Source organism: Zootermopsis nevadensis, unplaced genomic scaffold (assembly GCF_977971745.1).
Source record: "Zootermopsis nevadensis isolate Lab colony 2312 unplaced genomic scaffold, Znev_1.0 Znev_ptg000020l, whole genome shotgun sequence".
Taxonomy (NCBI): Eukaryota; Metazoa; Arthropoda; class Insecta; order Blattodea; family Termopsidae; genus Zootermopsis; species Zootermopsis nevadensis.
The window spans coordinates 12,281,163-12,308,587 of record NW_028259152.1 but is presented as its reverse complement, the minus strand read 5'-3'; the positions used below and the strand labels follow the sequence as shown (position 1 = coordinate 12,308,587).

The following is a 27,425-nucleotide window of genomic DNA, read 5'->3' as shown; positions in this document are numbered from 1 at the left end:
CACCTCTACCTCCCAATTTTTGAGAGATGCAGCAATTGACTCCAAAATGTGTCCTCATGTCCACCAGTTAGCTGGTCACATGAGTAAATGAGTTAGAAGGGAAAGGTGGGAAAAGTAGTAGCTATTTAGTTACTGTAAAGAAATAAAGATTGATGAAAAAGGCATTAGTTGTAAAATTATATATTTTTCCTGGCTCTGGTGTGATACATATGGTATATAGTTAACTAGAATTTTAGAAACATTCTAATGGTGGAGCAGTTACACTGAAATATACTTCATGTCTGGTGTTAAATTTTAACTGGTAGTGTTTCAATGACACAGTTCAGACAATAATGCAGTTATATTATTTTTTAACATAGTCTTCCAGTATGCAAGCAGCACCCAACCAAAGTGGCGGGTCTATGTTTGGGGCGTGGCAGAACATGGAGCTCTTGGCGTTAACCTTCAGTTGAAGAAAAGCAGAGAGCCAATTAGCTATCTTCAAAAGCCTGTCAGAACACATTTTGCAGAACAACATAAGGTAATGATCTCATGTCACGAGTATTCTGTTAGCAGAGGGGTATTAGTAAAGTTTGTGTTTAGGAGGTACTTGGTTTGAGCCACAGCCAGGTTACCAGAATATATTATATATTTACTCCTCATTCTGTCCAGGTAAATGCCCTGGAATAGGCCTTATCACTTCACTCCAAATCCTTACTTACTCACCATTTATGCCCTTCATCACATCTCACCACTGCAGTTCAAACAGCATCATTAAATAATCTAAAAATCAGTCATCAGATGGTATAAAATTAAATTGCTGAATACTCATGAAGCATTGAATAAATAAATAAAGTTTTGCTTATAGCATTATACCATGCCATCAAGATTTCAGCTCTAAATGAAGGTAAGTTATTAGCATCAAGTCCCAGATGCTGTACACATTGGATAAGACTAGGTGAATCTCAGTGTCACTCTGAACATACAAGGAAAAAACTACTTGTCAGTGGGAATTGGACCCTGGTCACCCAGTTACATTGTTGACAGATTTATCCCGGTGGAGGGCTTTGGTTAATTCGGTGATGAACCTTCGGATTTGGTAAGCCATCTATTTAGTTAGTTGGTGTGGGTACCATAACCAAGAATGCAGAAACTCTCCTATAGGATAGCAAGGAAATAGGTGTAGAAATAAATGTAGACAAAACTAAATACATGGGCATAATAAAGGATCAACGTCAGCAACAGTGGTGGAACATAATTATAAATAACACTTTATATGAAAATGTTTCAAAATTTAAGTATCTGGGAACAATAATAACAAATTGAACTAATGTCCATGATGAAATTAAGAGTAGAATCAATTCAGGAAATGCTTGTTTTTATTTACTTCAAAAACTCTTTATCATTTCACTTGCTATTCAAAACACTATAGATCAGGATATATAAAATAATAATTTTGTCTGTTGTCTTTGACTGTGAAATGTGGTCTCTTACCTTGAAGGAAGAACGTAAATTACAAGTGTTTTGAAAACAAGGTGCTCATGAAGATGTTTGGACCTAGGAAAGATGAGATAAGTGGGGAAATTAGAATATTGCATAATGAGGAGCTGCATGAATTGTACAGGTCACCTAGTATAGTGAGGATAGTGAAATATAGGAGGCTCTGATGGGCTGGCCATGTAGCACGCATGGTGGGGGCCGGTGGAAAGGGTTGCATACAAAATTTTGGTACAGAATCCTTCTGGAAAATGACCACTTGGCAAACCAAGAAGGAGATAGGAGGATAACATCAAGATCGATCTTAGGGAAGTGGGCTGTGAGAATGGCAAATGGATGGCGTTGACTCAGGATTGTGGCTGGTGGCAGGCTTTGGTGTTGTCAGTGTTAGACCTGCAGGTTCTGCTACCAGAGAGTTGGTTATGTAAGGTATGAAGCATTCACAGTGACTAAATGAAGTGAAATTTTCTCATGTGATCAGCCATGAGTATCAGACTGTCTTTACTTTCAGTATCAGGGTTAATGTGATGAGTGACACAACTACCTGCTCTTTGAGCCTGGTTTCTTTGTATGAGAGCACACTAGTAAGGAACAGTGGGCAAAGTCAGGCTGTCAGTCATCACATAGTCCATGTTGCTTAACCTAGACTATCTGGCAAGCTGTGTCATTGATCAGTGTCAGCTTTGGTTGGATTTATGGCTCCTTATGTTAGATGGCAGCCAGTGAGTAATGTCTGCGATATTGCTGGCTTATGCTTCACATTTATATATATGTGAGGGGAATGCAGTCAGAAATCTATGTAAATCTTGCAGAACATTTAGGGTATGTGTATAATATACATAGTACAACTCCATGTATATAATATGGCTTATAAGCTTATAAACATAATGTTCTCTTTTGTTTTAATCAAAGGGAACAACATTATCCCTATGAACACTTAATTTATGAATGCTACATGCTTTGGCTGTTAGGTTTTAACACTGAGAAATTAAATCCCTTTTATTCACCTTCTGACGCATACTTTTCCAAGAAACTGCATACTGTAAAAACTGTTTTCCAAGCCTGACTGCACTGTATTTCATAACTGTGGCCACCATTACCATCAATACCACTTGTACTGCGTCTATTTTAGGACATGTCCATGTACTAACATGGTGTGAAGCTGTAAAAATTATGCAGTGCAGCATTGCAGTGTAGATTCAGATGCTCAAGTGGGACCACCATTCTGAACCCACTTGTTTGTTTATATTATTTCTGGAAAGTTATATTGTGTGGTTCTTCCATTAAAGTAATTTAATTTTTTATGTTAAATGTGAAAAGTAGTTTTGTGGTTTGATTATGTTAACTATCAGTTCTGCTTCTTTGTATACTGGAGTGTTGCACCAGTTTACTGTTGGATGCATGGAGAAATGTTACTTATTTAATTTTATTAATCCACAGATAGTTGGAATCTTTTAATTACATTTAAATATTTCCATTTCATATCTTTGTGTGAATGGACCTACTGTATTATTATTTAGACACTTAGGAAGTGTGTGCAAACAGTGATGAGTGCACAACATAAAGTATCTGTAAAAGTTTTCTTTGAACTAATGCAAATTCATGTTCACAAGTCCTTTGCAACAAAAGAATACCAAACTGTAAACTAAAATTTTCTACCATGCCACTCCTAACATGCATGCAGAACTTCATTGTACTGATTGTGGACTGATCACTGAAAATGTAAGTCGGTTATGTAGACTACAGAAGACAGTAACTCTCATGCCAGTGAGAGATATAGTGCTCGGAACCTCTTCTATGCAACTCTGTGCATTGTTTGAACAAAAGATTGGTAAAAGTTGTATTTCAAATTTTATTTTAGGATCATGTTGTGGATCCCAGTTAGATTCTTTATTGTAATCTACACACAACAAACCTTACATTTGTTTGGTTATTTGTTTCATGTCTAATTTATTATATAAATGGATAATGTGTGGCACACAAAACACCACAGAACACAAAAACGTTATACTATAAACATGGTCCTTGAACAAATGTCTTCCTGAAGAAACAGCATGCAGATTCAATACTTTTTTATCCAGCATCAATACCACCAATAACAGGGCTATAAACATGGAGTTTGCTGCAACACATTTAGAAATCTTTGGCTTCTTATCGAATGTAATATTTTGTCTGACTCATGGAAACTTTGAGTGCAAATGACATTTACATTATACCTCTCACAGTTAACAGTTTGAATTTTGTAACTAGGCAATGCAGCAGCACTGTGATTGGTTTCTCCACTTGAAGTGACCACACCTGATATGTCAGAAGCTTTGAATCTTGTAATAGCATTGCCATAAATGATTAATTTTATGTCAATATTTCAATGTAGCTGATCAGTATAATGTTCTCTGCCCCTCAGATAGTTGATATTGCCTGTGGATATGGGTTTACAGCACTTGCTGCTGATACCAGAGAGAATGCTAAAGTTTTTGGATTTGGCATCAATACAGATTCTCAAATAGGTGAGTTCAGTAGATAAAAGGCTTATTTATCCTAAGACAGAACACTGTTTAAATGTCCTGTAATGATCTGTGAGTGAGTTACATGGATTATGAAAGTATTGGCTGATCTCTGGATCTAGCCAGAAACATGCTTGAAATAATGTCCCCGTGCTGGTATGATATTAAGTATTTAAGAAAAAGAAATGTCATAACCAGGAGTATTTTTTTGATAAATATGAAATTGTCTTCACCATATGTGGTCCTCCAGTTATTACCAGACAGAAAGGTTGGAAGGAGATGGAGAAATGCATTTTATATTATAGACTTCACATTAATGTGAATCATGTCACATCTCACTTCATGCTACACAAAATATTTCATTCATACATTTTTGTTAACTAACGACCCATCCTCCTATTCGTTATATACTAGGAATTATTTCTCTGGGAGTAAAGCAGCTGGAGCATGAAGCCAACCATTTACATCTACCTAGAACAAAGGTTGAGATTGCGTGGAGCTGTATTGCCTTGCCTGCATATTTTTCATGGTCATGTCATGTTATTGTGTCATATTTTAGCATGGATAGTTTTGCCTCTTACCAGCTCAATAGTAAGAGAAAATAGTGCACTGATAATCGAAGAAATTACAAAGCCTTATTCCCTTCAAGTACTTCATTATATAAATTGAGAACAGGAGAAATTATAAATTATACAATTTATTGATAAATTCTTGTGCATATGTTCTACATTCAGTTTTTCAGATAAATCCTCAAATTTTCACACTGATGCCGTATCTGTAATTAAATAATATTATATAAAATATGGAAGCCTCTCATTCATGACCTGAAAGAATGTAAAGTCTCTCACCAAGGAATCACCACCATCCTATGATCGTAGAAAGGGCTGACTTCTTCTCTCCTACCCTCCCCTTCTATCACCCCCACCTTCTCTGACACCTGCTTGGCTCAGTCCTTCCCTCTTGATTGGCCTATTCCTCCAGACATTCCTTCCTTCCACCCTATAGAATCCCTCTTCATTCCCAACATCATCACTCCAAGGGCTGACTGAGGTCACTCATGGGCAACTGAGATGGCTGATGCTCAACAGGCCAGCTAAGGCTGTCCCTGAAAAGATGATTAAATCAGTGCAGTGAGTTTTCTAACTGCTTGGCTACCCTGATGGAGGTCTGCCATGTTTTTCCTCAGTTGTAATGCAAATGCCAGGCTGTAATTCAAAAGGGGCATGGCCTACCCTCCTAAGTCACAGAGGCCATCAGCCAAAGTAATCCCAATATTTGTGGTTTCAAATCCCGGAGAGCCATATAACCAAAATCCTTCTTACAAAGGACAAGTTGCCTGATTGGATAATCACCCATTGGTAGCAATAGCCACTAGTTTTAATAGGCAAGGTTTTCTGCCACAACAAACATCCTGTTAGCATAAGCATATTCTCATTGTAGGTTTAAGGCACTGTTTACCATTTCTGACAATGCAATTTGTATGCAGGAATGGTGTAACCTACCAAGGGATGATATCTTGTGCTTTTGCTTGTGCATGACTTTGCCCTTAGAGTTTTTTGTTTGTTGGTGGCATGATCACTTACACAGTAAAATGGCTGTATATTTCCAGTGTAATATATATATAAATGGGACAAACACAGATAATAAATGACAAGACCTGCAAAAATGACATACTGTAACAGTCAGACCCAAGACTTCAAATCTGGTTATGATTTTCAATAGAGGCTTGACACCAAGACACTGGGTAGAAATTAACAATTACAAAGGTGGAACGACTTCAAGTGGCATGATCATAATTGAGGTTCATGAAAATCTCTTTATTGATTCACATATTAAAGGGAAACAGTTTATGCCATGAGCATATCTGTCCTTATAAAGTAAAATACCAACAGGCTAAATAGTATTTTTCATCACAAAAGAAAGCTATCTTAACAAAGATATTTTATGTACAAATTAACAGGTTATCATGCACCACGAAAAAATCATCCACTACAGCTTATACTGACACCAGCTCCAATTGAACTACCCCTGGCAGACATACCTAACACAAGAGTAATAAATGTAGCTGCAGGACGAGCTCACCTTCTTGTGCTTACTGACAAAGAAGGTGTTTTCACATTAGGCAACAATGCATATGGCCAGTGTGGCAGGCAGATTGTGGAGGAAGAAAAGTATTCTGGAAGCCCCATTATTTATAACATCCCACACTTAAATGGAACCAAAATCAAGAGCATTGAATGCGGTCAGGACCACAGGTAATACATTTTGATGTTCTGATCATTTCGTATTTTTATTTGAAACAAGACAAGTAGAATGAAAGTTGTCACATATAAGTGAGTAATTCACACCATGTGATTCATGCATCCTTATCCTTAATTATGAAATTAAAATAATCCCATGCCCATTGCCTAAAGGAAGCAGACATTGTATTTGGTATAGTTCTGCATGATTTGTTCTGCCATTGATATCAGTCATTGTGGCTTTGTAACCATATGAATGTGATGACCTAGTGCTGCCCACAAAATACAGATGAAGGTGGTACTGAGTTAACATATACATGGAAAGAACCTGTATTTTGTTACCTGTTAACCTTGTGTAGGGCCTACAAGTACATCATGTAGACATTGAAATTTACTGCCATGGACAGTTTTCATAAATCATGATACAAGAACTGATGTTCTGATAATGTTGATTTTTGTAAACTGTATGCATGAACTGTGCAATGAAATGTGGCTGGGGATGGCACCCTTTCTGCCATGTGGGAAATAGTTTTCACAAGTATCATTTGTAATTGATAAACAAGGCCTAAAATATATTTTGTGTGAAATTAAATACCGAAGAAGAACCTCTAATCCTTCTAAGAATGAAATTAATGCAATATTCAACTGAAAAATGTATTTTTCGTTTCCCATTCAACATTTTATTGTAGTACAATTTATTATGGAATCCATTTAATGAAGAGTTCATTTTCATGAGTGGACATTATTTGATTTGGAATTATTTTAACAGAGTCAATATTCTGAATATTATGAATGTGTTACACTCATGTTTCACATCATGTAACTAATGGAAATTTGTTTATTGAAACTGGGCTTTGAAGGTGTTTCAAGGTTGATGTGGAATTTTTGCTTTTACAAAACTAAGTCTGCACCAGAATGACGAAATACCCTTCGTGACAGATTGTGGCGACACTGCTATCACTCTCATACCCTTCACATTAAAAGCAGTACAAAATGGTGTCGGATTCTGTAACTCCTGGTGTAGAACAGTGCTGTATCATCAAATTTCTGGTGAATAAGAAAGTGAAACCAACTGAAATTCTTTGCAGGTTAAATGCACAGTATGGGGAAGAGACCTTATCCTGTGTAAGTGTGCATCATATTTTCTAAGGTCATGAACATGTAGCTTACTGCATGGTCATGTGCAGCTGACAGCTGTCACAAATGTGAACATTTGTTGCATTAAGGAGGTAATTCTGAAAAAAAGTATGCATAAGTGTTGGGAGAATAGAGACATTTATAGTGTATGCACGATGGTTTCCAAAGATGCTGATGGCCAACCAGAAGGCACAATGTGTTTGTGTGTCTGCTGACCATCTGAATCAGATTGAACTGGAGGGAAATGCATTTCTGAAGCAAATAGTGACTTAAGATGGCTGTCTTATGGGTTGTTGTGCCATGTAGTCTGGTAGAAGTTTACTGACATTTCAGAGGTCCTTGCAGCCTCCATCATCCCCCTTCTACCAGACTACATGGTGCAACAACCCAGACAACAGCCATCTTCACTCACCGCTGTAAAAACCTCAAATCCTGAATAGCGACTTGTGATGAGACATGGGTACACTGCTTTACTCCAGAATCAAAGAAGTCCAGTTTGGGATGGTGCCACAAAGGATATCCACCACCAAAAAAATTGAAGACAGCCTTCAGCTGGCATGGTAATGACAAATGTCTTTTGGGATTTAGAAGGGGTAATTCATATTGATTTTCTGCCACCTCATACAATAATTAATGCTCAGTATTTTTCTCATTGATGTGTACACAGCCACTTGCAGGAAAAGGCATGGGGAACTGTTAGGGGGAGTTATCGTACTGCATGACAACACACATCCAGATATTTATTATTATTATTTATTTTGACTGCAAATGGGTTTTTACCCGGTGGCAGTGGTCCTACAATAAGACACAAATAAAACATAAGACACAACAAAAACAATAAGACACAACAGAACAATGAGATAAAACAAAACAATGAGCCAGAACAAAACAATAAGACACAAAAAAACATAAGACACAAGAAAACAATGAGACACAATGAAACAATGAGCCAGAACAAAACAATAAGACACAAAAAATCATAAGACACAACAAAAACAATAAGACACAACAAAACAATGAGACACAACAAAACAACACACCACACTCAAAATAAAACAACTCATAAGATTAGAAAACCATATAACCTAAAGTACATAACTTAAAAATTAATACCAACTAGACATAAGACAGTAACAGTAATAAATTACATACGTCATGAACTGATGCACTCACATTTCATCAGGACCTTCTCTACACTTCACTACACTTCTGAAGCCTTCCCATCCTCATCCCACTTTACCCCCCTTCACTGCACCCACCCATTATTCCCTTCACTTCACCTCATTTATCACTTTTCTAACCTTCTTCCTAAAAGTACTTGGTTTACAGGAGAGAGTAACTAAAACATCAGCAGGTAGCTGGTTCCAGAGTTGGATGGTCCTATTTACAAAGGAATATTTCCCGATATCTGTTCTTTGCTTTCGGCTCCTAATTTTCCGAATATGATCGACACTGCTCTGATAATATGGCCTTTGCAATCTGTCACCTATAGCCTTCCATGCCCGTTCTCGCGTGTACGCTTTGAAGAGAGCACATATACGTGCTATCTTTCTACGCTGTGCCATGGTTTCCCAGTTCGAATCGCTCCTATGATATCCAAATTTACATGCTTTCTTTTGCACCCGTTCTAACGCATTTATCTGTCCCTCCCTGTAAGGATCCCAGCACGCCGCCCCATATTCCAGAATCGGACGCACTAGTGAAGTGTAGGCTAGACTTTTAGTGTTACTATTCACCTTTTTGAGAACACGCATTGTAAAATGAAGTGCCTTCCAGGCTTTCTTCACCGTATAATTTACTTGATCAGCCCAGCTTAAATCGCTGCTTAAGAGTATTCCCAAGTATTTACAACTGCTCACTTCCGGAATTACTTGGTCTCGTAACGAATAGTTTAGTGGTTCCTTCACCCGACTTCTCGTGAAACTAACTGCTTTACTTTTACTTAGTTTAATTTTCATAGCATTTTCAACCGCCACTCCCCCAGACTGTTTAGATCCATCTGCATCTTTTCTATATCTTTACTATTTATAATTTTTCTATATATTATACAGTCATCTGCAAAAAGTCTAATAGTCGATTCAATGTTCCTCCAAATATCATTTACGTATGTACGTATGGCGAATTTGACGAAGGTACCGTTGGCAATCTTGGACTGGGATGTCTTGAACTACCCTCTTCACAGTAAAGATTTGTACCCTGTTATCAGTAGTTTGGGCTATTGAAGGAGCATCTGGGAGAGCAGAAATTGAAGACAGGTTATAAACTAAAGTGCAGTGTCTTGAATTCATTACACAGTCAGCGTACTTCCTTCTATGCTGCCTTGCCACAGTGATAGCAAAAACATGTCAGTATAGAGGGACAGTGTGATGGATTAATAGTTTGGTGTATGTGTTTTATGTAAATAAAAAAAGTCTGGGTAATCCTTGATCCACCATCATATTAATGTAATTGGAAAAGAGAATGATCTCTGGTTTGAAACTTTCAGTTTGCTATGCATGCTGTATTTATCAAAATGCATTGTTCACATTTAGTTTTACTGGAAGGTATAACTTCAGATATCATTACTGAAATTGGTTTGTTTCATTTTATGTTGTGACAGTGTCAGATAAAATTATGGTTAGAACGTCTGATTGAAATTCATTTCCTTCCCAAAAATGTGTATGCAACAGTGAAGAAATTGTATACATGACTATGTTAGTCAAGAGAAACAATGTGTAAACACTCCAAATTAATAGTAGTAAATTTCTGTTTTATATTTAGTGCACTGATAGCTGTTTATATATTCAAAAATTATTCAGTGCATTTTGTACAATTCATGTGTTTGAAAGCTGTGCTATTAATGACCTAGTATTGTGCAGAAAGGGTTTGCATTGCTGCTTGTCCAAACCAAATGTAAGGACTTAAGCATATGGACATATGATGACTTCTCTCCTTGACATGCTTCACTATATATGGTTGGGCTGGAAGGAACTATAAATTAATGATCTTACAATTTAGTGATACATTTATATAATGTATATAATATTTAATAGTATTATCAAATTTAGTTGAAGGAATTTGAAAAGTGTTGCACTTTCACCATTTTTACAATTGTTAACACACTACTTTTCTCAAAGTAGATTTGTATGTACATTTATGCTCTGTCTCCTTACATGGTCTCCATTAGTCATTTGTAATTATTAAAAATTGAAACAATTCCATTATGCACCATTTACAGTGTAAGACTAATCTTGAGACTTGCGGGGTGAGGAAGTGGGGTGAAGGAGGAAGGAGGAAAGATAGCGTCAGCCTTTAACGCTTCAGACTTCCTGCATTCCTTGCAAGTCTCAAGATTACAGTTGCGTACTATAGGTAACTTGGGGGGAGAGAAGGTATGCTTCCTACTCATTCTTGACCTCAGCACTAGATGAGGGTGAATGGTCAGCATCATGCCCTGGCCATGCTTTACCCCTGGGGAAGGACCCTGGTACCCATTGGATGGGAGGCTGGGTGGGCCCCAGAGTTGGTCTGGATGCAGAGGCTAGAGGAAAAATCCTTATCACTATCAGACCAAACATAAATTAGATTTCACACTACAGTTTTGACTTACATTCTGCATTAAATAGCTTTTACAAAAGTTTCATATTTTTTAAAGGTATTAATATTGTTCCCACCTCACAAATTTGAATGGCCACAATGTTAGTACGTATGATGGTAGGAAATTAAGAAGTTCAAAGTTGGAGTGACATGGTGTTTTTATGAAATTTAACCCTTTCATGGTTATGGATGGAGAATTTCCACCATGTGAAAGTCTTCACTGTAGGTTATGAGTGGAGAATTTCTGTGATCAGTACTCGACATAATTTTATTTACCAATGGTTAAATGCAATTTTGTTGTTATGAAGTTGTTAGTAACATGTTAGACTACAGTGAAACCTCGATGCATCGTTTTCGGCGGGGGTGGGAAATAAAAACGATGGATGCGGGAAAGCATTAAAAATTTAAAAAAAAACAATGTTTCTCTTTCAAAGTTACTTCTTTTTACCAAAAACGTCTTTAATGGACAACTGGTTTGTCGAAACTTTACGTTTTAGACCAAACAGAGCACTTTCCACGTTCAAAATGTTTTCCTCGTCACGTTCACTAATATTAAGCGCATAAAAGAACGACTTCACTTTTGCCAATGCAGGGTGTGCTTCGGCAAAACTCGGCAAAGCTTCGGGCTCGCATTCGTCGTCTTCCTCTACCTCACCACTCCCACCCTCTTCGCGGACAATAACAGGAAGAATGGAAATACTATTACTGCCGAACTCAACGAAACGTAGCTGTAGAAGACCCTGAACCGCTGGAACCGAGATAAACCAGAAGAATGAAAAGTGCCGCCAGCCTTTCCTTTGTACTTGTAATAAAAGCATTTGTGAAGAAATTCACACTGCACATGCCATCTGGCATCGCTGGAACGAAATATGAGTGCACCCTAATTAAAATCGTAAAATTTCTGACAATGAGCACCGCCATTCACTCCAACTATCACCCCTGCACTGCTGACCCTCATTCCAAAAGAATGTGCTGGTTGGGCGACATAACAGGTTACCGCTACTGTGTATTCCAAAAACATTATGCGTCTTTCGGTATTAATTTATCTCTAAACCCAACATTTTAAATTCTCAGAAACGATCATTGCGGGAAAATTGTGGGCCGGGACTAAGATTTTTGAACGATCGATGCGATAAAACGATAGTTCGAGGAACGATAGAAGCGGGAAAATGTAACATTATTTTATATGGGATGTATTCGGGACCGAACAAAACGGACGATGCATCCGGGAAAACGATAGTTCCGGGAACGATGGATAGAGGTTTCACTGTATATTGTTGAACCTCTAGAAGTTGTGGTGTGTGCAATTAATCTGGAAATAGGGCTCATAACACATTGGAACATCTCTGCATGGTGCACACATTTGATATACTACCTTTCAGATGCCATTGGTCTTGCACACAATACATTGATGGAAGGAATACTTTTTTTCTGGGCTGGCCAGATGTGGGTCGCAAAAGTCTTTCAAACAGACGGTTGATGGTGATGTTTTTTTCTTACCACCAAATTATAAAGGACATGGCCCATGATGCTTCTCGATTAAACTGTGCTTAATTTTAAGTCTGAAGTCCAGGTGGGTACTTTTTTTACCTGGATTCATGGTTATCCAGATTACAAGGCTTTTACATATGTGATTTGAAGCTTTCGTGGCGACGTAACTCAATAAAATCGTCTCGGGCAATCAGCCATGTCAGATGGTTAAAAGACAAATCCAACGTTTCAGGAACCCTCTGTCCCCATCATCAGGGTTCTGATGTGGCTGGCTGATATGGTTGTATATACCTGCCTTTCCAGTGCTCATGGCTGGACCCTAGCAAGTCCTACATATGGTAATGTCTAGCATGTGCAAGGACAGGTTTTTGTACTATTTCATGGTTTTGCACATAGATTGATGTGTTTGTGTAACCTGGTCACCTGAATCAACACCACCATGCACTGTTTGTATTCATGAATAATGTTCATTTTGAATATCTGCAGCTTTATCTTTGTGTCTTGTTTCCCTCTGTCAGTTGTGTCCACCTTGGCATGGCATTTGTCATTCCATATGACATAGGTTAATGATGGTAGTTGCCACACTTCCATTTCTCCTCTTTTTTGGGCCTTTTTATCTATATCCTTTGGTTGAACTATGTGATTTTCTCAGGCAGTACCACACACATTTGTGCTCTTCTTGTGGAGTTTAGTGTACAGTCTGGGGGACCTGTACAAACTGTCCAGATACACAGTTCTGTTCTCATCTGATAATAAAATGTACCAGTGTGAATCCAGAAAGCCCTAGTTCAGTGTTTCCAGTATTGTGCATTACCTGTCCTGTATATACACTGCTATTGTAGTTGCCAAATCTGGCCTGTTATGTCCTGATGAATTGCTTTCAATCCAGCCAGCCTTTTGAAAGAATAAGACTCACCCACAATTACTCTGCTGCCAGGATGAAACATTTCCCTAAATTTTGTAATCAGGTGATTGTATACTGGATGGACCTTGTTTATTTTGTCAAACGTTTTCTGAAAAATGATGTGGTATTTAATATGTTGACCAGTACATTTCAGTGCTGGGTTTATGAATTATTCCCATCAGAATAATTAGAGCCAGAAGTCTGTAAGTCTTCAGATTACATTAACCTTGTGTCTCACACATTTAGCAGAAGTACAAAAAATATTACAGAATACAGTCTTGCACATTCTTATTTCGGATCCACCAGTAGGATGCCTGAAATAGTACTGTAGGTTCATTGTATGCCTAGATGTGTCTTTATCTAACCTGAATTAGTCCAAATAAGTAAGCTGTCTGGCTTATATAGCCATCCATGCTCTAGTATTTTTGTACCACTCTGACAAGCAACACTTCATTTTCAATATTAACCTTCTCATGTACAACCTTGCCCTTTATATTCTTTTACTCTTGGCTTTTAGCATGTGAAACCTTTCTTTTATTGTCTTTCCACTCTGCAATAATTGCCATTGTTTTCAAAAACCAGAAGTATTTTTATCACAAATAATACCAATAAAACATACATACATACATACATACATCTTTATTACATTCCATGGATCCGTAAGTTAGTCAGATGACAATAGGATGTAGAATAAGTCTTAATAATACAATAGATGTTATACAAATACAAGTCATATTATTATATAAATTTCACAAAAATACAAACAAAGGGTTCACATAAAGTAGAGATAAGTTACAAATAAATCCACCCATTATATACAATAGATAAATTATGACTTACTTGTAAACATAAGAAATTCATCAACAGAGTAAAAGGAGTGTGTAATTAAGTATCTTTTTAATGCTGGTTTAAATTGTGACTTTTTATTTACAAGACTTGAGAGATTTGATGGTAGACTGTTGAAAATTTTGATCCCTGCATAATATGCACTCTTCTGAAAACATGAGAGGTTGGAAATTGGTCTATGAAGCTGATTTTTATTCCTTGTGTTGACTCAGGAGGGACAGGAAGAGATGGAGGGATTTTACCAAGTGGACCCAGCCCCAGGCTGGAAACAGCAATGGATGATGATGATGACATCCAAAACCTGCTGGAAAAAATTAAAGTTTAACTGGTTTTATACATAACATATTTAAATAAAAGCTTGGACTTTTGGGAATATGTGGGATGATGTATCCTCTTCCACGCACTTCTTGTTTACTCACAGAAGTTTAAAAAGTGATGGTAGTACAATTATTTTTCAGAAATCATACACTTTTAAAAGTTCAAGAGACATTTAAATGCCCAATGGTTATCATACAGGCAGAGTGGGGTTTTTAATTGGCCAAGACTTTAAGGGTTATTGAAAATGTATCATTTGGTTTACATGTTACTGGGGTAACACATCATTTCTCATAAAATAAAATAGGCTAAATTAGGTTTTGTATCAGGTATTGTGAAAACTGGCTGCTTCACTTGGGAGATGTTTGAGAAGCACAAGCATGATCACCTAAAAAAATATTCTCTATCTTTTGTTGGTTCAGTTTGTTTGTCAACGAGAATGGAGAGGTGTATGCATGTGGGTGTGGAGCTGATGGACAGACTGGTCTGGGTCACTTCATTTCTGAGTGGCAGCCATGCAGAGTGTTGGGTGATATTGAGGGAGAGAACATTGTCAAGGTTTCTAGCACTGCCGACTGTGTTCTTGCTATCAATGGTGAGTATTCCTTTATTGTAATTTTCACAAAAGCATTTATAGATACTTCAGGTGAATGTAAGCTGTGTGCACATGAATAGAAGAAGCTGTGTGAAACATCAGGTGCTGTAAGGTAGCAACTGAGTTACAATGCTTAGTGTGTATGCATCTTCCATATTTCTGAATTGATCTTAATGGCATTTGGTATAGGAGGAGGGGAGGGTCTGCACTAAAAGCAGAGTGAATTTAATTTTGGACTATATTTGTTAAATACAACTTCCACTTTGTATGAATCTGCAGTAAATCTTTTATGATTTTTCTCAAAAAGAGGTTATACAAAAAATTGATACGTGATATAAAATAAAGATCTCATTAACATCTACAGCTATGATTTGAAACATTTTTCCACATGTCAAATATTAAGTGAAATACAATGAAAAATATTTTCTGACTGCATGTGCATATGTATAGTATAATTAGCTTTGTAGGAAAGAAACATTAATACTAATGAGAATATTGCAAAGAGTGTGTTTAGAATGTACTAAATGGTGTTTCAGCCTTGTTAGAAGTAAAAACTGATGGAATGTATTATAATCAAATACAGGTAAAAGTAAAGTAAAGTTTGTCCCACTATACGCCATGTAGGCGTTTGGGGTGAGAGGAGGTATAGCTCCTCTCTTCCTTGACCTCGGCACTAGATGGGGGTGAGTGGTCAGCATCACGCCCCGGCCGGCTTTACCCCCGGGAAAGGACCCCGGTACCCATTGTAGAGGAGGCTGGGTGGGCCCCAGAGCCGGTCTGGACGCAGAGGCTAGAGGAAAAATCCTCTGCCCCCGTCGGGGATTGAACCCCGGTCGTCCAGCCCGTAGCTAGTCACTATACTGACTGAGCTATCCCGGCTCATAATCAAATACAGGTATTATGGGTAAATGTTTCTTTGTGTCTCAAGTCCCAATTTATTGTTTGTGATGACCTTGGTTTCTGGCCACCTAGGCTGGGGCATAGAAGTCTTGTCTCATGTAGAGGCACCCATAGGGTAAATTCTCTTAGTTGCAGTGGTAGAGTGATCATGAGAATATGGTTGGTAGAGGAGACCTACAGTTTAACATGGATTCTGATTTGCAAAATTTTGTGCCTATTTTCACCATTTTAATTTTAGCACAATTCATTTTAATACATTACATTTGCTGAAGTCTTAAATAATGATGCATAATCATAACATATAACAATTTCAGATAAGGGTGAAGTGTTTGGTTGGGGCAACTCAGAATACAGCCAGCTACTTCATGAGGAAATACAGCAGATAAATACAGCCAGATACTTGAAAAAATGCCAGGGTCTTGGCAAAATTATTGATGTAGCAGCAGGAGGATCTTTCTGCATTGCAGTGAATGGTAGGTTTGATTTATAAACTCAAATCTGATTATAAATAAGCAAACAAACAACTATTAACACTATAAAAAAGACACTATTGCTATATGCAGTTCAACCTCAAGAGGTCATCATCAGTGGCATCAGGGAAATAAATTCATTTAATTAAATGGCTCAAACTTGATTTAGAAAATAAATAATGAATAGGACATTTGACGAAAAGTATTTTAAGCGACACTGCACCAGATGTTGTTATTCATAGGAATAGACTCTGCACTTTGCTATTTATCTGGTGGTCCGGTGGCCGTAGCTGGTTTGCGGCGAGCTGTAGTTGCGTCATCCGTACCTGATTCTTGTTGCAAATAAATGCTACCTGAACTAATGCTTTCTACTGCTACATATGTATTATTAAGAGATGATTAATTAATATCTTACAGAGGACACAATGTAACGATGGGTAGGTTTTGTCTGTGTAGATGGGTTACCAGGCAGTCATGTACTTTGCAGTGGTGTTAATTACTTTAAACTTTGATTACAACTATTACACAGTGCTTAATGTAGCAGTGTTGAGTACCATCTTCAGGTGATTTTGTATCCATTTTTATTCCTCATTGTCTTGGTTCAGCATGCTACCTCTCTTATAATTAATGCAAGTTAGGAGTAGTGGGGAGAGAGATAATTACAGCAATCTCAGAAATGGCTCATCATCCAAAAATCAGTACATGACATAGGTTAAACACTTCATTAAAACTGTTATTTGTAATGATTTTTGATATGGTGAATATTTTATGAAGTATGAGTAAATAAATTCTGGCTTTGTGCAGTGTGATAATTGTTGTAGGCTTTGCAGTCATAGAGTGTTTTGGAAGTTGCACGACAGAATTGTGGTCATATTGAGCATGCAATCCATAAAGGATAAATCTCCATGAATTATTCTTTGTGTTCATTGATATATATGTACCATTATATGAATATTAAATCCTTTATTTAAACTTTCAGTCGGGTACCATTTCTTGCACCACCCTGTATCTGCAAGAAATTATTATTAAGGCCAGTAGGGTATCACAAAAACACTTTCAACTCTTATTAGTATTACCTATGCTCTCATGCAAGGTAGTGAATTCAACAACCTACCTTATAGTGGTTAAGCCAGATGAATAACACAACTCAAGTTAAAATGAGCTACACATTGATCAGTGTTCTTTCTGTTCCTGTCAGATAATGGAGATGTGTTTGTATGGGGATATGGGATCCTGGGAAAAGGCCCCATAGTTAATCATGCCAAAGAACCTACACAGATACCAACTACGCTGTTTGGTCGGAATGAATTCCAACCTGACTTGCAGATTATTGCTGTGAGTGCAGGCATTGGCCATTTTGCTGCTGTCAGCAATAATGGTGACCTCTACATGTGGGGTCACAACAGAAGAGGGTGTTTGGGACTTGGAAATGTAAAAGACCAATTCTTCCCTTTGAAGGTAAAGGTGATTTAATTGTATTTAATTTCCAACCAAGACTTTTAGAAAATTAACTCATGGAGCATAGTCGTTTAGAAGCTGATAGTCACTCAGGCTTAATGTAACAAGAAGATTCTTTACCGTCTTCATAAAAGCCCACTGCTGCATCCTATTTTAAGATATGCTGATATTCATAATATCCTCCCACCTATGTACACATGGGTGGGAGGATACTATGTCTAAAGCGATCTCTTCCCTTCAGATTTTCAGACTAAAATTTTGTATTTATACAACTTTCTTTTGTGTTCTGATAATCAGATATGAACAATACTTTTTTTTCTGTATTTATTTTAGCAACAACCACCTTACTAACATGTAGTAGAGTTTCTCTGTTCTTGTTTATGGTATTTGTGTTTTTACCACAAATCTACATCATCAGCTAGGCCAGTGGTTAGTGTATCTCAATGACTTCTAGTATAAAGCATAGTTTGTTCTCTGTCATGCTTAATTATGAGAGAAGTCACCCTCGTGCTTACTGTGGGGAAAATTGGTCTATCTCTTAAGAGGTGCAAGCATGCACACATGCACTCACACTCACTTAGCAGAGTGCCCACAATGTTACTATGGGTAAGTTCCAGAAATGCCGAAATTTTCTTTCTGGCATGTTGTACGACCAATCATCCAACACACAGGCCTGTCAGTGAATTCTTCTCACTATTTGTTTTGGTGATAAATGAACATGTTATAAGTTATAAAATACAGTGAAACCTCTATCCATCGTTCCCGGAACTATCGTTTTCCCGGATGCATCGTCCGTTTTGTTCGGTCCCGAATACATCCCATATAAAATAATGTTACATTTTCCCGCTTCTATCGTTCCTCGAACTATCGTTTTATCGCATCGATCGTTCAAAAATCTTAGTCCCGGCCCACAATTTTCCCGCAATGATCGTTTCTGAGAATTTAAAATGCTGGGTTTTGAGATAAATTAATACCGAAAGACGCACAATGTTTTTGGAATACACAGTAGTGGTAACCTGTTATGTCGCCCAACCAGCACATTCTTTTGGAATGAGGGTCAGCGGTGCAGGGGTGATAGTTGGAGTGAATGGCGGTGCTCATTGTCAGAAATTTTACGATTTTAATTAGGGTGCACTCATATTTCGTTCCAGCGATGCCAGATGGCATGTGCAGTGTGAATTTCTTCACAAATGCTTTTATTACAAGTACAAAGGAAAGGCTGGCGGCACTTTTCATTCTTCTGGTTCATCTTGTTTCCAGCGGTTCAGGGTCTTCTACAGCTATGTTTCGTTGAGTTCGGCAGTAATAGTATTTCCATTCTTCCTGTTATTGTCCGCAAAGGGGGTTGGAGTGGTGAGGAAGACGAAGACGACGAATGCGAGCCCGAAGCTTTGCCGAGTTTTGCCTAAGCACACACTGCATTGGCGAAAGTGAAGTCGTTCTTTTATGCGCTTAATATTAGTGAACGTGACGAGGAAAACATTTTGAACGTGGAAAGTGCTCTGTTTGGTCTAAAACGTAAAGTTTCGACAAACCAGTTGTCCATTAAAGACTTTTTTGGTAAAAAGAAGTAACTTTGAAAGAGAAACATTGTTTTTTTAAAAAAATTTAATGCTTTCCCGCATCTATCGTTTTCCCGCATTCATCGTTTTTATTTCCCACCCCCGCCGAAAACGATGCATCGAGGTTTCACTGTATATGGGTACTTGATTTTGATATGTTTGGCAGAATTTGACTGTTGATGTTTGAAATTGGTGTCAGTGACATCACAGTTGGCTGGGTCAATTACATGTGTGTCGGCAGGTTGGATGATGCAGTGATGACATTGCAAAGGTTCCCCTACATTGCATGGCTGGGAATTGCACATCCATTAATATTCACGTGCAAAAGCACATATAGGTCTTTATGTAGTGCCTGTTGTTGCTGTCTTATTTCTGCCAAAATTAGGATGTGAACAAATTTTTGTAACATTTCCAATCCAACACTTCTCAAGTTGTTACATGCAGACAGACAGACTGGTGAGGGTAGTAGGCCTTCTCTCTCTCTTATACAATATTAAGTTTTGAACCTGTCCATTAGCTGTATTTTAATTTTTTAACACTCTAATTGAAAAGGGTTTATCTGCTGTGCTCTCTTAAAATGTGTATGTTAATGCTTATATGAAACTCTGTTTTGAAATAATTTAAAAACTGAAAATAAGTTCTGTATTGTTTTCAGGTTGCAGTTGGAGCTATGGTGAAGAAAGTAAGTTGTGGTGTGGATCACTCTGTAGCACTTTGTCTGCCATTTATCTAAAGTTTACTAGAATGAATTTTATGTAAACAGTTATCACAGTGAACACTTCAAAAATATCCAATTATAATTAATAATTATTAATCTCTATCAGAACACAGAAAATCCTGTTAGGGTAGCTATTGATGGTGATCATAGCAATGCTAAATATCCCTACTTTAGTTTCAAGAGTTGTTTCCATCGTACAGCAAATGGATGCATAGATAAATGTGATGTTACAAAGTTATGATTGCTGATGCACATATTGAATATAGAGCAGAAATTTTGTTGTAGGTTGCTTCATATTGTGATAAATCTCCTTTAAATAGACAAATAAAACATGTTCTGTATTGCAAGCCCAAAGTCTTTCTGAAAGTTCATGACTGATTCATTGGTTATTTAAGGATGCTTTTTCAACTACAATGATGTTGGTCTTCTGGGCTGGAATGTCCCTTGGACTTGTAGGTGGACACAAATGTTTTGGAGAAACATTCTTTGAAACGAACTGATCATGGAGTATTTTAAGATACTGTCCCAGTATTTACCTACCAAACCTCTCAAGTCAGTGTAGCTGGCTGCCATACTGAGAAACAAACCAGGACCTCCAAAATATGAAGCACTCTTCACCAGTATCCAGTTGTGTAAACATTCGTGTTGACATCACAATTCCAATTTCATGAAAGAATTAATTAATTACATAAATCAATGATGCTATATCAGTATAAGAGCACCTGCAAGTTAAAGTTTTCCCTCTGCTTAAGTAAGCACCATGCCATTCAGGCATAGGTGTGAGTAGATTATGTTTTAGATACAATGGATTCCTCACAAGTAGGTTTGCAAGGGATTATGAAATACAAACTTCTTAAGCAGGGAAAAAAAAGGGCAGGCTTCAGAATATTTAAAAACTTAATTAGAGTATATCCCTTGCAAAAAATAATGGAAGATACATTGCAGTGCATGAATAAATGGCCAGAAACACACTAAATACACAGACTTTCTAATATACATGAAATGTTCTTCGTTATTTTCTGAGTAGTGGAAATATTGTTCATTCTGTATCAAAGTACCTCATTCTTTTGTGGAAAAATATTTCACTACAGCTGAATTTCAGTGTAATGCAGCTGCTGTAATGCCGTAAAGTACCTGCTCAAAATAAATTGTTCAGATGTTTAAGGTGATTCTTCAATGGGGCATAATCGAATTAATTTCAATAAAATTATAGTGCTTATTTGATAAAATGCATTTCTATAGTTTTGAATACTCACTCCATGGGAAGGAAATTCTTTGAAAAGTCGATTTTATACTTTTGGCTTGTCAAAGAATAGCCCAATTTCTTTGTAGTAGTTCTTTACGTCGCTGTTCAGAGGCCAACTGTTCTTGGTCAGTCAACTTTCTACGTCCAACTAAACCCTTACAAATCTTCGTCTTAAAATCGATCATAAAGTCAGTTTTTGGAATCATAATATATCGAATGAGTATTATGACTTGAATGAGTATTATTATTAGTATCAGATTACCTTGTTGGTGTTGGTAACGTCTTCCTTCACTTTTCTTCATTTCTTAAATAGTTCTGTTCGGAGGCGATGTGCTGCTTCTGGAGCAGTGATTATGCGACTGTCTTGGTAGTTGGTAATCTCGTCGTTGTGAAGCGTCATTTGTTTGATGACGTCATTGTTTGGCGTCTGATTGTGTGTTTACCATCTCTTCGTGGAAACCATGACTTCTGTTTCTTGAAGTTCGTCTTTTGTTCGTATTCAACAGTGGACGTTCCTTTTTCTTCATCATCATTTCTGCTCTCCACGTATAGTGCTTTGGAATTTCGAAATAATAATACTTTCGTGCGTTTGGATCGCGTTTGTTCAATTCGAAATATTCAAGGAGCATTGTTGAACCGTCAATTGCTTTTCGAATGACTTCGTATGTTGCTTCGACGGTTTGTTCGTTCGGCAAATGCACAGGCAGACGTATGATTGCATGACTGCGTCTGTGCATTTCATTTTCAAGAATGCGATGTTCTGCTTCTGGAGCAGTGATCATGCGACTGTCTTGGTAGTTGGTGATCTTGTCGTAGTAAAGCTCGTCTCCTTCGATGATTGTATAGTTTGTCAAATCACCACCTTTAAAAGCATATTTGAACAGGTACTTTACTGAAGTAATCGATGATACAGATCAGAAATCAATATAAAATTCTCAGTGTGCTGCCTTCATAATGACGTTTTTGTAAATGAAGTTCATGAAGCAAAACATTTAATCTTCCCCTAATACCATGAAGACGGTTTCATAACTCGAAACATGTCGTCACAAGTGGATTTATTTAACACAAGACGCAAAGAGAAACTGCTGTGTGTTGATGGATGGTAATATTTTAGATAAAATTAAACGTCTGTAAAATAATTAATTTCAATAGGACTTCTTGAGCAGGAAATAACGAGGAGAAATCATTTGTCCTTCTTTGCTGCAAACAATATTCTCCTTTATTTTTTTCTGTAGCTCCAACATCAATTCCCAGATTTCTACATTATTTTAGTAAGGAAAGTAATTAAAATTAATGTGTTTGTCATGGTTGTAATCAACTGCAAACTACTGATTTTCCCAATTCAACGTTTTTTTACGTCTCTCCTCCATTAATTTGTCTTTTTGTTTGTAGGCGTAATCGCTTGCATTTGGCAGGTTCTTGATGACACAAGTCGACATTCGGAATCTATAAAAATTCATGTCTGCTGCCAGGTACCTGCAATTTTAAATATTAAAAGTGAAAACAAACCCTCTTTCATCATCCATCAGTATTATCTACACTCAAGACAATTTTTATCACATTTCACTGACACAGTTACAGAAAATATGTAGCTCTGCATGAGATGATGTAACTCACGAAGGAATGCCTCTTCTACCATAAATAATTTATTTAATATAAATTTAATAGAAATGTAATTTGAATGTCGGTGCATTTATGTAAAGAAATTAACCATTTTTTTAATATATATATATATATATATATGTATGTATGTATGTATACTTTTAGGTGTAGAATAAGTATAAAAGAATTATCTCTGTGAGTCGTAAAATGTGTTGACCTAAAAATATCCGTCTGATGGGCTGGCTCTGTCTTTGGGTAGAATGGAAAACTGCTTGAAGCTAAGGGCCCAGGTTTGCACCGAAATGTCGTTGCTTATAATTTGTTTCCAGACAAACTTAACAAAAATTCACCCAATCGGAATTCAATGCACGATTGCCACATCATATTTCAGAACAGTTCCCACGTGATCTTTCTTTCACTCATGCACGTAGAACCCCGGCCAACGCCCTCTTATAACGTAATACATCAAAGTGGAGGGAGAAGTTATGACTATTTTAAAACGCTGTCAAATGACTGTTCTGCGATAGCTACGTTTGCTACCCTACATTAAGCCATTACCTTCGGTCTAAATAATAAATTTAATCACACACTTTCTTTGGAGAGATAAGCGTGTCTTGTTTGAGACATGCGCCCATGACAATATTTCCCTCTTTTAGCAATACATTTTCAGGAAAGTTTTTGTCCCACCAAAAATAGTTCTGGAGAGGTTCTGCTTGACGTAAAACAGACAAACCAAAATCAAATGAATTTCTTTGGGATTTCTGGCTCTTGAACAGTCGAGTATGAAGAAATCTGTCTTCTGGGATGTTTTTGGAGCTCCTTACCAACTCCATCGACAGATGGCAGGAGACTGCATGGTCAAACACGCCAAGAGACAGTCATTTTAAAATAAACTTCCATCAAGAATGGGAACATGAGACGGCAGGCGTCGTTAAACCTGAAACTGGCCTAACATTTACATGAAAGCCGAAGGTTATGGCGATGCTGATGTGCTGCACTCCAGAAACTTCCTGCCCAAGAGAGTGCCACTGATCAAAGAAACTTAGTCAAAGAGCTTCTTATTAATGCAGTTACACTTTACGTCTGATTAGCATTGCCTAGTCATTCGCCCTCTGCTTTAACGACACAGCTTGACCGTAACATCGCCCTGCCTGCTTTCATTCTACCCCCTTCCTCTCACCCATTTTTCGCTCGTTGTATTCAAGGCCCTGAGTAAGCAGTAATGACCTCGGTCAGTTTCTACGACACTACACGGTGTAGCATCCGCAAAATCGCGGATACCTCGACCCGAAATGATTCACTTCCTAGTGCTTTTCGAAAGTAACAGTTTGTGATTATACAGTCCTGAACAATCAAACAAAGAAACAAACAAACCATTTATCTTCCTTGTCATTGTAACATTTGACACAGAAGTCGGCTTCCCCCTTGCAACCTCCACCGATGACAAAGATCGTGTCGTCGATCACTTCTGCGTTGCAGTAATCTGCATAGAAGTTCATGCCAGCGATCATGGTCCACGTGTCTTTTGCAGGGTCATACTTTTCGGCACTGAGCTCGTCTGATGTCTCGTCGTCTCCTCCTGCACACACACACACACAATCATACATTCCGTAACAGGTCACAGGAACTTATTCTAACCCCATTCAGCGGGGCCCTTCTTGATATTTATTACTCTGTCACCTGGCCACAAAATGTTTGAACTTCATGCAGCCACAAGATTCATTACCTTATTCACAAAAGACGGTAGTTGAACCCTTCTCACATACTCTAGATCCTTAAAACATTTTAATATTATCCTTCCTTTTAAGGCTATGTATCACAAGTGGTATCTTATCTTCAACATTACCAATTATAACTTTCTAGATGTTTGTATTTCTCGTAATTTCAATGCTTCACACTCCATCCGTCTTATCCAACGGACTTTACGCTCTTAAAATTTTTCGTAAACGGAAGGAATGAATTACATGCAAGGAAGAAAATTCATTCCCTTTTGCAGTGTTAATATTAGTAGGAGGAACGAAATTAAGGATGAAATAGCTACAATATTATTTGCGCCTGACATCTGTTTTCTGCTTCATGAAACTGTGTGCAAAAATAGCGTCCAAGAATTGACAGAAGATGCACTGTTCAAAACGGCGTTACACAAACAAGTGACGAAAAAAAAGTCTGCGAAGGGACTGCTTTAAACCATCGGCTTTTTGGGGATAACTGCACGGCAAAGTGATATTTCCTTGCTACAAGAACAAAATATTTGCCTTTGAAACTGGGACTGTGTGACAAATGGGGAGTACGTTACTTGAGATACCACAAGAGATTATCTGTTGTTAGTTAGTTAGTTAAGTGTTCTTTTTGAAGAATGTAATCGAAACCACGAATCGGGGTTAAAATTACTGATAATACTGTAATGATAGGAGAAAAATGCTGTTCATAAAATCTAAGTCACTCAAAGCAAACCAGGAAAACATTTCACAATAGCAAGTTCTGTAAGAAAGATAGAGGAGCATCACTCAGAATGTCCAGAGTTCTCACCTAGGGCGTACAGACAGCCGTTGAACGCGACGCAAGAAAAATCGGAACGCCCAGAATGCATTGGTGCAACGAACGTCCACTGGTCGGTGTCCGGGTCGTAAACTTCCACCGATTTTAGATTATTGTTTTCATTATATCCACCAGCGACGTATATTTTATCTGTAAAAACAAATTAGCTATATGACACAAACTGTACACATATTTGGTGTACGCAGAGGCACTAAAGTGGTCCATGCAAGGCACAAACCTGGGACAATCCGTACTTAAATTTGTAAATCTATTAATGATATTGTATTAAATGTCCCCCTTCGTGTCACAGAAACAACACAGACACGGCTGCCTCTGCTCACCTGTTTCTTTTTTTCGAATGCAGACAATCAGCGTGTCAAAGGAAACGAGTTTAACTGATAAAATTTAATATAAACAGTATAAAGTGCATAATTAATGCATAACGGAAATGATGGTAAGTTACATCTTCTGCCTAACGAATTTTATTAAATTTGGTGTCACAGATGTAAGGCATGAGCTGCCAAGCGGTGCTCTACATTTATAATATAATGTGCTATTAACATGAGATTATTAACTGTCTCAAAATCATATTACATCTGTATTAAATGAGAGCCAGTTTGATAGTTTGATTGTTGTTTGCATTCACTCCTAGTGTACACTACAAAGACAGAAGACGATGCCCAGGGGCAGCTTACAAGGGCAGAAGAAACCATCACGCACTCAGAACTTCAAGCAGTTGCAGTCTGTGAAATAACGTAGTATGTAGCACGGATAAAAGAAAGAGATAATAGAAGGATATGGGACAATGGAGTGAGGGAATCTAACATCAAGAACGAAGAGGAATGCCTCAATGACGAAGGCATAAAGTTCGCCTGAAACGTCGGCAGAAATCAAACGACAGCCATCTTCGTACTCGGCACCGCGAGGACTCAAATCTTGCGATTCCTTCAACCGCTCTTGCGTTCTTACACGCGTAAAGACAGACAGACAGACGCCTCGACTTCTGCACTAATTCACACATTTCTGTTTCACAGCTTTTACGAACCATTCAGCACAGCCGCACTTGCACCGAGTCGTCTTTTTTTCATGGGAGCGATCCTTGACCACTGGTTCGTTTTGCAGTCGTATCTTTCCGCCTTTCTGAGACACCGACGACCGTCGAAGCCGCCCATGGCGTACACTGCACCTCGCAGAACAGCCACCACTAAACTGCCTCTGAAACGAAAAAAGTACACGCTCCGCTATGCTCACTTATTGCTGATGGAGATGCATTTCCTCTCGCAGAACGCAGTTGTTCGCTCGTCATTGTTAAATCACAATCCAAATGAATTAACAAGCAAATAGTATTCTTAAAACCAACATTGTCGCAAAAGTCCTCCTGTATGTGAGTGGTACAATTTTTCATCCCCTGCCCACATTTATATCTTGACTAACGGAGCGACTATCAGCTTTTTAAGAAGGACTTTGTTCCAAGGAGTTCCTTAGTTACCAAGCTGCATCTTACCTGCGGTCATGCATAGGCGCCACCTCGCGGCATGTCTTCGTGACTGCGTCGAAGCAGCTACATGAGCTTAACTCTTCCACGCCGTCGGCACCACCGACGACGTAAATGTCGAAACCGACTACTGCCGTGCCATGGTATGATCTCGGGCCGATCGAGTCAACCCCCTCCACCTGCAGGAACGAGAGGCTTTATGTTTATTTGGGTCATTTGGCCTATTAAAGTGAAGTCCTTACGTTAGAGTCCAAGCGACCGACCACCGGAGCAGAGGTGCAACCTCCAACAGTGGACCGAAATTGCTACACCGTGGCGGGTGGCACTCGACAAAGACCGTGAGAAATTAACT

General features: G+C 38.0%; 2 protein-coding genes across 6 annotated transcripts in view; one reads left to right on the top strand and one right to left on the bottom strand.

Moving 5' to 3' along the window:
• LOC110840186 (RCC1-like G exchanging factor-like protein) overlaps positions 1-26,598 on the top strand; it is a 35,116-nt gene extending 8,518 nt beyond the window's left edge. Inside the window, exons 4-11 of one of the 4 annotated variants that reach the window (XM_087351783.1) lie at positions 360-520; positions 3,881-3,983; positions 5,941-6,235; positions 14,912-15,084; positions 16,299-16,457; positions 17,653-17,912; positions 20,130-20,156; positions 26,231-26,598. In XM_087351783.1, the coding sequence (XP_087207909.1) occupies positions 360-520; positions 3,881-3,983; positions 5,941-6,235; positions 14,912-15,084; positions 16,299-16,457; positions 17,653-17,912; positions 20,130-20,156; positions 26,231-26,332 (1,280 nt within the window). In that variant the 3' untranslated portion in view covers positions 26,333-26,598. Of the gene's footprint in view, positions 1-359; positions 521-3,880; positions 3,984-5,940; positions 6,236-14,911; positions 15,085-16,298; positions 16,458-17,652; positions 17,913-20,129; positions 20,540-22,830; positions 22,972-26,230 lie in introns of those variants that run through there. The other 3 variants (XM_087351784.1, XM_087351785.1, XM_022085032.2) reach the window with 3 other exon arrangements.
• LOC110838590 (uncharacterized) overlaps positions 19,520-27,425 on the bottom strand; it is a 31,612-nt gene continuing 23,706 nt past the window's right edge. For both annotated transcript variants that reach the window (XM_087351781.1, XM_087351782.1), the window contains exons 10-14: positions 27,083-27,252; positions 26,624-26,793; positions 25,570-25,728; positions 24,415-24,619; positions 19,520-22,914 (exon numbers count right to left, since the gene is read on the bottom strand). In XM_087351781.1, coding sequence (XP_087207907.1) covers positions 22,764-22,914; positions 24,415-24,619; positions 25,570-25,728; positions 26,624-26,793; positions 27,083-27,252 — 855 coding nt within the window. In that variant the 3' untranslated portion in view covers positions 19,520-22,763. The remainder of the gene's footprint in view (positions 22,915-24,414; positions 24,620-25,569; positions 25,729-26,623; positions 26,794-27,082; positions 27,253-27,425) is intronic.